General features: G+C 59.4%; 1 protein-coding gene across 16 annotated transcripts in view; it reads right to left on the bottom strand.

Moving 5' to 3' along the window:
* Positions 1 to 242: 242 nt before the first annotated feature.
* Positions 243 to 11,801, bottom strand: part of CACNA1G (calcium voltage-gated channel subunit alpha1 G) — a 62,845-nt gene continuing 51,286 nt past the window's right edge. For 6 of the 16 annotated variants that reach the window (XM_060291267.1, XM_060291266.1, XM_060291268.1 and 3 more), the window contains 12 exons: positions 10,950 to 11,101; positions 10,081 to 10,190; positions 9,257 to 9,390; positions 8,927 to 8,997; positions 8,715 to 8,793; positions 8,499 to 8,620; positions 7,809 to 8,162; positions 6,929 to 7,072; positions 4,884 to 5,018; positions 2,982 to 3,159; positions 2,491 to 2,660; positions 243 to 1,299 (listed from right to left, as the gene is read on the bottom strand). In XM_060291267.1, coding sequence (XP_060147250.1) covers positions 559 to 1,299; positions 2,491 to 2,660; positions 2,982 to 3,159; positions 4,884 to 5,018; positions 6,929 to 7,072; positions 7,809 to 8,162; positions 8,499 to 8,620; positions 8,715 to 8,793; positions 8,927 to 8,997; positions 9,257 to 9,390; positions 10,081 to 10,190; positions 10,950 to 11,101 — 2,390 coding nt within the window. In that variant the 3' untranslated portion in view covers positions 243 to 558. The remainder of the gene's footprint in view (positions 1,300 to 2,490; positions 2,661 to 2,981; positions 3,160 to 4,883; positions 5,019 to 6,928; positions 7,073 to 7,808; positions 8,163 to 8,498; positions 8,621 to 8,714; positions 8,794 to 8,926; positions 8,998 to 9,256; positions 9,391 to 10,080; positions 10,191 to 10,949; positions 11,102 to 11,801) is intronic. The other 10 variants (XM_060291273.1, XM_060291272.1, XM_060291274.1 and 7 more) reach the window with 5 other exon arrangements.

Here is an 11,801-nt window from a genome sequence, read left to right as displayed (position 1 = left end):
ACGAGGTTAAAGGAAAAAATAAGTTACATTACAGTTTCCAAAATGGTTCTCGCTCTCCACTGAAGATGGGCCCCCACTAGGGCTGTAATGCACTCCCGGTCCCAGCTTGTGCTTTGCAAGAAGAGGGAATATAACTAGATTAGTTATTTTAGGTTAAAATAGCCAAGAGACAGACGCCTTCGCCTCAAAAATATTCTGAGACACATAAAAGCAGGAGGAAACAAGTCTCTTCAGTCACAAAATGTTGTACATCCCGCAAATACTAGATTCAATTAATTTAATAAAATAGAATATACATAGAGATTCTGCACAAACGTATTGCTTTCTCCCAACAGCTCCTGGTGTCGGGAACCTCAGCTCCACTGGGCCTGTCTCTCTCAGCCTGGAGCAGGGTGGCCACGGCTGCTGCTTTCAACTCTGGAAATTCCGCTTGCCGGTGCCCAGGGCCACTGAGGCGAGGAGGGTGTCCATATGGAACTTCTCAGGAGTATAGCCCAGGAGGAGGAGCTACGATTTGGCACCCAGTGGAGAAAGGTGAGTGGGAGAGGAGGGCAGGACTCAGGGGTCCAGGTCTGCTGGGTCAGAGGCTAAACCAGAGAGACTCAGCACGTCTTTCTTTGGGGGGGGCGAGGCAGCCATGCTGTCGGGAGGGCCGGAGGCCGAGGGTTCCTTGGAGTCGCTGGATGGAGCCCTCCGGCGGAGGCAGACGCCAGGGCTGGGTGGGGGCCGAGGGCCCTGGCTCTGGCTCTCTGGGGGTTCTATGGAGATACTGGGCGGGCTGAGTTTCTTCTTGGGCCGGCTCCCAGGTCCCCCAAGAGGCTGACCCCTGAGGCTAGAGGGGCCAGGGCCCAGGCGGGGCTGGGAGCCACTGTCCAGGCAGCTGACGGCGATGGAGTGCCTCCTCTGTGCATCCAGCCAGGACGCAGGCCGGCGCGGGCAGCTGCGGGCCTCCACGCTGTAGCACTTCTTCAGGTCCCGTGGGGACGGGGCTTCCTCCTGGCTGCCCACAGGCAGGAGGTCTCCCGAAATCCAGCTCAGCTCCGTGTCCAGCTCTAAGCTGCTTCTGATCTCTGATGGGCCCTTGCTCCACGTGGGTTCTGGGCCCGGGCAGGGGGCTGACGGGGGCATGTGCTTCGAGATCTTGCTCTGGCCGTGGGAATGCTGCTGCGCCTGGGCGCTGGAGCGGCCCCAGAAGGAGGAGGCCCCGGCCAGCGGCGGGGAGGGCCCACTCACCTCTGACAGCAGGTCTTCCCTGCTGTCCAGGCCCTGAACGTCCAGGGAATCCGTCCTTATTGCTGCCTGTATGGGGCGGGGCGAGGGCTCAGCCCAGGGGCTTCCTCTCCCCTGTGAACTGTCCCACTTGGCAGGTCAGAGAGCCCCTCCTCCCCCGCTCCATGGAGTTTCAGGCAGGACCACCCTAGGCAGGGGTACCAGTATCTGCTCTTGTTGGGAGATGCGGGTCATACGCAGTCTGACCTCTGTTGTCCACTGTGCCCCCACCCCCCACCCCCCAGCCTGCAGGAATCGCTCTGTACAGATCCAAGAAAGCACTGGGCCAGCTCTGCTCCCCAGCTGTTGCTCGCAGCACCTCCCAGCCTCTGCACAGGCTATTTCTTGGGCCTTAAATACCCTTCCCAAATGGCGAGCATCCCTTGACTGCACGGGCTCAGGTACCCTGTGATGTAATACCCGCCTCTCTTCACCCCAAAGTAAAACTGACCCCTTCCTCCTCTGCTCCCTGCTGCACCACACACGCGAGCACCCTGTGACCTGCTGCGGCAATGACCTGATGGAGTGTATGTCCCTGCTGTTATACCATGCGCTCCAGAGGGCAGAGGCTGTCTCATTTGTCCATGTCCCGGTGCCCGGCCATGGAGGCTGCTCAGCGAATATTTGCAGAAGGGATGAGGACGGTGCCTGCTCCCCAGATGTGCTGGATTGAGCAGATCCTCACGTAGCTATCCTCACACATGAGGCACACATGGCGTGGGTAGTGGCCTTGTCACAGTGGGGGCAGACAAGCCTCACCTGGCTACACGAGCTTCTGCTCTGTGCCCCTGGAGTGTGGGCTCTGGAAGGTAGGCGCCGGGCTTGGCCAAAAGTGGAGACATCTAAAACGTGCCTTGTGCCCCTTAGCTAGGTCTAGAAGTACAGAGAATAGGGAGGCAGCTCTGCGCCACGGAAAGGGAGTCCAGAGACCAGGTTCTACCTCCAACCTGACGTGTGTCCCTGGACAACCATGGCCCCCTCTGGTCTCCGGGCCTCCTCGGCGAAACATAGGAGGGGGTGCAAACTCCAAGAGGACACAGACCACTTCTGCTTTGCCTAGAACTGTGCCCCTGGCACCTAGAACTCAGCCTGGCACATCACTGGCACACAATAAATGTTTGCTGGGAGAGTGAAAGTGGCAACCCTGGTCACCACCAACAGCCTAGGATTCCCAGCAGAGAGACCAGCCCCGGTCCGTGTCCACCCGCCACACCTGCTCACCTGGCGCCTGAGTGGCCTCTGAGCCAGAGGGGAGCGGGCTGGTGGGGGCAATTTGGGGATGGTGCCCCACGTGGGAGCACCGTGGGGCTGGAGCAGGTGGGGTGCATCTTTGGGAAGCTGCAGGATGTAGCTGGTGTCTGCTGGCTGGGAGTGAACGGACAAGACAGAGCCTGTGAGGGGAGGGGGGAGGGGGAGAGAGAAGAACTGGAGAGTCAGTGTGCTGGCTCCCACCTGAATCCCTCCCGTCCGCTCTCCCCACCGGGGCCTCTACCCTCACCACCCAACCCCCACCCTGGATTGAAAGCCACTCCCCTCAGGCGGGGGCTCCCTCAGGCGGGGGCTGGCTGACCCCTTCAGGCTGGGGGCTCCTCAGAGGTAGGAGAGACCTCTTTGTCTGCCTCAGTACCCCTACTTCCCGAGGACAGGACTGGGCTTAGGCAAGGACGGATCTCCTGGTGTGAGCCGAGCTGGCCTGCCCCCAGCCTTGGTACCTGACTGAGCTTTGGGGAGCCCCCAGCCCCTGTGTCCCAGGGACCCCTCGGCAGTGCTCCCATCCCGGCACATGTAGCTGTCATTGGGCAGAGAGTGCGTTCGGCTGACCCCAGACTTCCTCACAGTCAGCAGATCTGGTCTCAGCATGACGGGCACCTCCTCAGTGTGGGACTCCATCTGCAAAAGGAACAGGGGAGGGAGATGGGAGGAAGAGGGGGCATCCAGATTGGGTAACTGAGGCAGAGCTTGGCAACAGAAACCAGAAGCCCACCCCCACCCCACCCCCCCGGCCAAGGCCCTGGCCCCCATCCCCTCCCTGGACAAGGTGGTGATGGGATGAGTGTGGTCGGGGAGAAGGGACAGACACATGGAGAGCCCCCCATACACAGGGAGGAAGCGGGTAGGAGGATGCCCTGCCCCCAGAAAACTATTCATACTGCATCATCTTGGAGCTTTCCACAGGGGATGGCAGAGGGGTGAGGTGTCCAAAGGAGGGAGAGCAGCCCCCAGCCCCCAGCCCCCAGCCCAAGAGCTCATTCTCAAGGCCCCATTGAGAGTCTCTGACGCTGCACAGTGGAGAGTTAAAAGCTAACAACAGCCCCCCATCCCAATCGCTGTGCTGGGGCTTGGGGAGTAGGGGAGGGCCTTCCTAATGAGCAGGAGACAAGGCAGCCCCGGGACTGCCTGCAGAACGGAGGCTGTTTCACCATCCAAGTCCTAAGGCAGCCCCAACACCCAGCACTGGACAAGGGCGGGGCTCACGTGAGCTGAGTGACGGCTGAACACTAAGAGTGTGTCACAGCTGGTTCAGCCCCCTCCCCACCTCCCTTTAATTACACAGTGACTCTGGCATGTGGTGTGTGAGGAGCAAGGCCTGGGTACCATGGGCTCAGGTCCTCCCTTCGTGGACAGACTGGGGATGGGAGTGGATTTTTTTTTAATCTATTTCAAAGAAAGGCAATAATCAGCCTTTGACCCCAGCTGGAGGGAGACAAGGCTTGTTCCCAAGAGATTTCTGCATCACCCTGTCCGTTCCTGGCTCTCAGAGAGGCTGTAGGTTCGTGTCCCGATGTGGACCCAGCCAGTTAAGTAGCCCCAGAAGGCCTGAGAATGGCTGTGTCAGAAAGCAGTCTGGATCCTTTACTTCCTCTCTCAGCCCAGGCTCCACTTCTGCCAACCACTCCAAGACCCCCAGGAACCCCTAAGGTCAAGGCCCTGCCCCAACAGAGCCCCGCTGTGAGGAGGGGCCCCCCGTCCCTCCTTAAGTCCCAAGAGGAGGGGGAAGACAGGAAGGAGGGGGCTGCCCACAGTCAGATGGGGACGGGGGAGCCGGGCAAGGCTGGAGAAGCTGTCAGAACACAAAGAATCGCCCCAGGACGTGGGGACATACAGGGACAGGGACGGGGGAGATAGGAACGGCCCCCCAGGTGGAGAAGGGCATGGTGGTGGCAGCAGAGATGTGGCTCTCACCCACTACGTGGTGGTGAATGGCTCATGTTGGGGCAAGGGGGGAAGCGGAGGTGGGAAGGAGGGGTGCAGGGAGGGGGAGGGCTGGCTTGCACGGGGCTCCACATACAGAGACCAACTCTGTGTCCAGACAGGCCCTTTGGTCAGCTGCCTGATAACGCCTCTGATCTGAGCTCTGTTACTCCTGGGCGTCTGGATTAACCCTTTCACAACTGCTGCCCCTGGGTCCTTCTGGGCAAGGCCCCAATTTAATCTTATCTAATTGCTTTGTCCACCGTGGGGAACCTGAAAGACCTAGCAAAGCCTAGAGCACTAAGTGTTGCCTCCGGGTGGGGCCTGGTGTCAGAGTGAGAGGAGGGGAGGGAGCTGGAGCCCTGCAGCCAGCCCAGCCCCTGGGGAGGCAGGGGGAGCAGTGGGGGGCTGTGTGTATGTACATTGCTCTCCAGGGCACTAAGTAAGAGTGTGTGAGTGTCATCAGGCAAAGAGTCATCCGTCAGAGCTACAGAGCAGGACAGTTCAGACACAATCTCTGACGTCAGAGACAGAGCCTCCGTCTCAGCTAGAGGGATCTAGACAGGGAGAGAGATGATCAGGCATAAGAAACAGAGACAGTGCACATTCTCGTGTGTGCACGCACACACACGCACACGCACACACACGCGCGCGTGCGCACACAGAGCCCCTCCTCCCCGTCACAAAGCGCAAGGAGAAAAGGCCTCCTTTCTCTCTCCCCACCCCTTTCCCAAGTAAACTGAGAGCGCCTCCCCTCCTCCCCCCAAACCCCTGCTCTGATCAGAGAGGCTGCGCAGGCAGCGAAGAGCCAGGGCAAACACTGACAAAGCAGGAGACACAGAAACGCGTTCTAAAGATGCCCCAGGAACCTTGACAGCCCCTCCCACACTACCACCACCCAGGGAGGGAGCAGGGAGAGGGAAGATCCAGGAAAAAAATGAAGAAAGGTCCGCAAAGCGCCTCTCTGCTCCCAGCACAGACAGAGCAGCATGGGGGGGGGGGCGGTGCTGGGGACAAACCTGCCAATCTGATGACTGCTTTCTGACTATTCTCTCTGTTTCCAAAAGCCTGGCAGAACTCGGCCTCCCCCCAGGTTCTGGCGTCTCCCCTCCTGGGCCCTCCTCTGCCTGCCCTCTCCAGCTTAGGTTCTGGGAGATGCTCTCCTCCCGCTGGTCTGAACTGGGTTGGGCCACCACAGCGTCTGTCTGGCTCACCTGGGATCTGCAGCCGGGCTTCAGTGCCTACAGGGCCCTGGGGGAGAGCGGGGCCATGCCTCCCAGATGAGCTGACTGCCTGGTCACCTTCTCAACACCCTCCTCTCTCCCAGCACCCTTCCCCATGAGCTTCCTTCAGGATGGGAGGCCTTGGGAAGGGACTTGCTTTCCCACTGATCGTTCTAGGTCGTTGCCAGGTTCAGGTCCCTGTAGTCTATCTGAGGCTGAATCCCAACAAGAGGTCAGGAACCCTAGAGGCGAGGTCCCTTCCTAGTCGAGGATCACCATCCCTTTCTTTGATCAGGCTACAGATGCCCCAGGCGCTGGGAACCTGCTTGCCCGCGCCTTCATCCGTCATGGCCCGCGGAACACTAGGCTTTCTACCTCCAGCTGATGCCTGTCTCCTTGCTTCCGCTCTGGGTCTACCGGGGGCTTTCCTTCAGTCCTTGACCTAGTGGGAGGGTTGGTGGGGTGCACCTCCAAGTGGAGGGGGTCAGAGGCGGCCAGACAGGTCCCAAGAGGAGAAGGAAGAGGACCCCAGAAAGCAGACCGCAGTGAAATGGGATTGGGGGAGAAAAGTATGTGGTGCTGTGGGAAGGGGCGGGGCTTGGGGAGGAAGCCAAGTCCTACTTCACACGGGGTCCCCGGAACCCACTCCCAGCTGGAGCCTTCCACCCACTCTCAGGACCAGGTCAGAAGCCACTGGCTACGGATAGCACCCATCATGCCCAGCTGTTTCCTTAGCTTAAAAAGCCACCAAACAGAGGACTGGGGAGGGGGAGGGCACTGGATACGGAGAAGGAGACTGTGTTCTAAGACATGTCCCTCAATGGGTCCCCTGGCCACCTGCACTCTCCCCCGAAGCACCTCTCCCCTGGATCTGGTACCTCACTCCCCCTACCCGCTAAGGTCCCACTGCCAACTTGTCTTCTGCTCCATCCATTTCTTTTCTTCCAGGTTCTTTCTTACAACTGCCCTCTCCAGACCCCTCCTCCAAGTATCCTTCTCCCTCAGAAGTGCAATCTCAGCATTCCTACCTTCCAACCATGTGTTCCAGAGGTTGATCTCAGCCTGAAGAACCCCTGGCTGCCTCCTGCCAGGCCCAAAGCGCAACTGAGGCCCTGAGGCTGTTCTTTCCCCAGACACCCAATGGGCAGGAAACACCCTCCCCGACCCCGTCCCCAGAAGCATGGCACAGCATGGTACAGCCCAGCACAGTCAGGAGAAGGGGCACAGCACAGGGACACAGTAACCTGTGGGTTGGAGCCGCCCAGGCTGCGGGTGGGAGGGAAGGCAGAGGGCGGGCCTCCTGGGCCTGCCAGCTCGTCCATCAGCTTCAGCTCCCCCTCCAGGGAGCCCTGGATCAGCAGGGATATGGTGTCAAACAGCTGTCTGTCCTGGGGAGGACCAGCCCATAAGGGGAGCCAGAGAGTCAGGGGCGTGGGGGTCAGAGGAGCAGTAACGGGAAATGTCATGGCAGGGGATTGAGAAGAGTCAGAGACAGAGAAAGAGGTCACACGCGTGCACACACACGTACACACACACACACGCACGCACACGCGCACACACACAACAATAACAACAAAGAGACAGAGAAGGAGGAGGGGATGTGGAAGGTGGGGAAGAGAGAGGTGTGGGAGGAGAAAGAAGAGATGGGAGATGGAACATGAGAAGAGCCCACAGCGGGAGAAGGAGAAGGAAAGAGAAGAGACCAGGGGAAAAGATTGAGAGATGGAATCAGGCAGGTTGAAAGGGGGGGAAGGAAAGAGGTTTGGCAAAATCAGGGCGAGAGGGTAAGAAAGAAACAGGAAGGAAACAGAAAACAGCCTTGAACCTAAGAGCCAGGAAGGGGAGTCCGGGCCGAACGGGAGGCACCGGGACGGATGAGCCAGCACGTGTGCCAGCGGCTTGCCGGGGTGGCCCCACGCTGTGAGCGCAGGCAGCCATCTCTGGGGCTGGGCAGGGGCCTGCTCACCCCTCCACATGCAGGCAGGGGGTCAGACGACTCAGGATGAGCCCCAGGGTCTGCTTGCCGCCCGCTCCCTGTACACCACCCAACCACCGAGCCGCTGAGCACCCATGCCACCGGTCTCCGTCCCACACCCCCTTGAGGCGAAGGGGGTGTTTGCTCACCATGGGGTGCTCCAGGGAGAAGTGGGAGACTGCTTCAGCATGGGCTGCAGCATGTGGGGCCCCAGGCTTGGGGCTGCCAGGGCTGTCGGGGCCCTCGGCCCCAGGCCAGAGGAAGGGGCTGCCCGGTGGCGAGGGGGCCTGTGGGCTGAGCGGCTTCATCTCCAGCTCCAGCTCAGCCTCCAGTTCGGCCTCCTCCTTGGCCTCCTTGTTGCTCTCCTCCAGGTGCTTCATCAGCACAGCAATAACCACGTTGACCAGCACAAACTGGGCTGTCAGCACGAAGGACACGAAGTAGATGGGCGAGATGACCGTGTTGTAGCAGGTGGACTCCTGGTCACAGTCCCGGAGGGTGTCCTGGGGAGGCGGGTTAGAAAGGTGAGGCTGTGAGGACAGTGGACAGAGCCATCCTGGGAAATCAGGTCTCTGGTGTCACGGAGCTTTGCAGGGGGAGAAGGAAGGGCAGGAGGAGGGAGTGACGGTGTCCTGTGGGCAGAAGAGTGCTAGACACCGTCCTGGGAAGTGTGAGTCAGAGCATGTCCTGGGGAGAGGGAGTTCCAGAGTGTTCCGGCCTGGGGGACAGGAGGTTACATGCTTTTATTCACATCCAGTTCATCTTGAGCCAAGAGGCGGGGCTGTCTCCTTGGGGCCCGGGCCAGCCCTGGGAGGGACCTCGCTGCGGTGGGCTCTCACCTTCATAATGCCATTCCAGTTGTCACCTGTGGAGACTCGGAAGAGGGTCAGGAAGGCCATGCCAAAGTTCCGGAAGGTGGCATGGCGGCCCAGGCCCTCGCAGGGGTGTGTCTCGTCACACTCTGGAGGAGAAGGGAAGGGGACAGAGGCCCGAGTTAGTCCGGGAGCTCCTGGGTCTCCAGCCCTGGCTCCTCTGCCCTCCCTACCCCAACTCACCCAAGTCTCCAAAGAGCTCCACGCCCAGAGCTGCAAAGATGAAAAACAATAACATGAAGAGAAGTCCCAGGTTCCCCACCTGGAAAAGAGGAAAAGAAATGGAAAAGGTGCCACCGGATCTCCCAGCCAGCTTCCCTGAGCCCCCGCCCCTTTGGAGAGCACCCTCTCCTTCCCGAGAGGACCCTTCCCACCCGCCCCCGCCTCCCAGCTACCTGGGGCAGGGCCTGCATCACTGTGTCCAGCAGCGCCCGCATGCCCACAGCCATCTTCAGCAGCTTTAGCACTGCAGGACAGGACAATGTCGTGAGCTGGCCCCTCTGGGTCCCAGTCACACAGCTGGTGGAGCCAGGGCCGGGCTGCCATGGCTTCACCCCCACCCTCGGCCCAGCTCCCAGCTTTCCCTTCTGGCAGAGGCTGGAAGAAAGGCTCACGGAACCCACACCCACCCCGTCCCTAGCCAGGCAGAGCTGAGCCCTGCCATCTCCCCCTGGGCAGGTCACCCTGGGAGGGTGGCCATGGTGGGCAGGCAGCCGGGCACTGACCTCGGGCGATACGCAACACCCTCATGATGCGGATGATGGTGGGGTTGATGGGCAGTGAGGCGTTGACCTCGATCTCCTCCAGCGTGATGCCCATGATGGACAGCAGCACAATGGCCAGGTCCAGCTGGTTCCACCTGAAAGCCCAGGACACAGCTCCCTGAGGGGGGCACTGCAGAGGAGGGGGCAGTCGTGGCAACACGAGTGGCACGTTCTCAGCCACAGAAAGGAGAGTGGAGGTCAGCCTGTCCAGCCTTTCCATCCTGCAGAGAAGCGGTGGTTTATCTAGTCACACAGCCAGTCGGCGGCACAGGTAGGGCTAGGACTTTAGCTCGAGGGCCTCTGCTTTTCGTTTTTTATCTAGCATTAATATGGTATCTGCTCTGTGCCAAGCACCATTTGAAAGACTTTACAAATAGGAACTCACAATCTTCACAACTCTGTGATGTCGATACAGCTATTATATCCCATTCTATGGATGAGGAAGCGGAGAGCGATTAAGTAACTTACCCAAACTTACCCGCTTCTAAGTAATGGAGCCAGGATTCAGACCTGTCCAGGCAGTCTGGCTCCAGTCTAAGCCACACTGGTTTTCAGCTGTCAGTGTCTGCAGGCTCTGCCTTGCCAAGCTTCCTCCCTTCCCTCCCATCCCTCAGGCCCTGGATATACCCCCACCCCCAGCCCACCATCAGCCCTGGGTAGGCCCTGGAGTGCAGTCTGAACCTCCGGAGTCAAGAAAGGTCTTCAGGCACTAGACCCTCCGGGGCATCTCCCCAGGAGAACACACCCTTTCGCCCACTCCCCTACTCCCCTCCCCTCTCTTTTACCTGTCCTGGAAGAACCGTCGAAAGCCAAAGGCCACCAGTTTGAAAACTGACTCCAAGACGAAGATGACAGTGAAGATGTAGTTGCAGATCTTCAGAGCCTCGTCCAGGATCTGGCAGGGATGGAGGCAAGATGCAGGGTCTCTTAAGGCCCAGGGACGATGCCTGCCCTGACCCCTCTATCATTCTTCCCAGATCTGGGAGACAAGGTGAGTCTAAGGGGGCCTTTCATCTCTTCCCACCATGATGGCTGACCATTGGTCACCACTCTAGGGTAGAGTAGGGTTCTCATTCACATGCATGATCCAAACTTCATGTTGAAGGATCTCTCTCCTTGAGGGTCAGTGAGGAGATCACATGAGAATGTGCTGGAAGGCACAGAATGCTAGAACTGGAAGGGGCCTTTTGCATTATCCATTCAATGTCCCTATTTTACAGATGGGAAAACTGAGACGTGGAAGGCAGTTGACGGAGGCTTATTTGAGAGGTGGCAAGATCACAGGGGAGGTTTGGAGCTGGATGTTCACGAGAATTTCAGCTCCAGAAGGGCAGGCACTGGTCCGCCTTCTTTACCCTCAAAGGTCCAGTGTGTTTAAGATACTCAATAAATATCTGCTGGGTGAAGAAACCAGGTCCTCTACTTCCTAGCTGTGTGACCTTGATCAAGTCAACTAACCTCTCTGAGCCTCAGTGTCCTCATCTGTAAAACCAAGATGAGACCGATCTTCAGAGGGTCACTGCAAGGGGTACAAGAGGACCCCCTCTAGGGCACCCAGCACTCGCCGGAGGCGCTCTGGCTCAGGCTGGGTTAGATTCACCTGGCAGGCCCATGGCTGGAGGTGGGGTCCAGACGGCCAGTCACTTGCTCCTACCTGGGGCTGCTGGTAGTGCTCCATGGCCATAGTGACCACGTTCAGCCCAATGACACCCGTGATGAAGAGATCCAGGTAGTGGCTGGTACACAGGTGGTGGACGAGGAGCCGGAAGCGGGAGTAGTCCGAGTAGTAGGGTTTGCACTGGGCCTCTGGTGGGGCAGCGGGGCAGGGAGGGGGGAACAGAGCAGCCATCGGGCCCTGCTCCCTGCGTCCCCTCCACCCACAGTCCCTCACAGCCACCAGCCTCCAATGCCAGAAACATTCCAGCGTCATCAGCATCCTCGTCCTCCACGCACTGCCCTTTGGGGGCAGGGCCAGCTCTCTCAGGGTCACCCCTCCAAGCATTTGCTCTACTGGCTGCAGTTGGGCAAAGAAGGGGTCAGGACATGCAGAGCTCCCCACCCACATTAGACACCAGGTGAGCCCCCTTCCCGAGGCAGCCTCCCAAATCCAGCAGCCCCTCGTAACACCCTCAACTCGATGTTCTGCAGCAAGGCCAGATCAGTAGATGAAAAACGACCGGTCTTATTGGACTCAGAGGAAGCTCCGTCAATGCAGAGGGGAAGGCTCTTGCTCCCCCACCAAGCTCAGCCTCTCGAGGGGAGCAGAGGAGGTTACACAGAGCTGGGATTTGGAGATAAAACCGGAGATTGGAAATTGGACATCCTGTTGGCTGGCTGCCCCAACCCACCGAGAGGGCCTCCAGGGGCGGGGGCAGGGTCTAGGCCTCCTGAACCCTCACGTGGGGGAGGGAGGAGGGGCGGCCACAGGGCTCTGCCCTGGCGCACCTGAAGGGCTCACCCAGTTTCTAATGAGGCTGTGCCCAGCCTGCTCCTGGGGGCCAGGGCC

Source organism: Globicephala melas, chromosome 20 (assembly GCF_963455315.2).
Source record: "Globicephala melas chromosome 20, mGloMel1.2, whole genome shotgun sequence".
Lineage (NCBI taxonomy): Eukaryota > Metazoa > Chordata > Mammalia > Artiodactyla > Delphinidae > Globicephala > Globicephala melas.
This window is presented reverse-complemented; position numbering and strand designations above follow the sequence as displayed.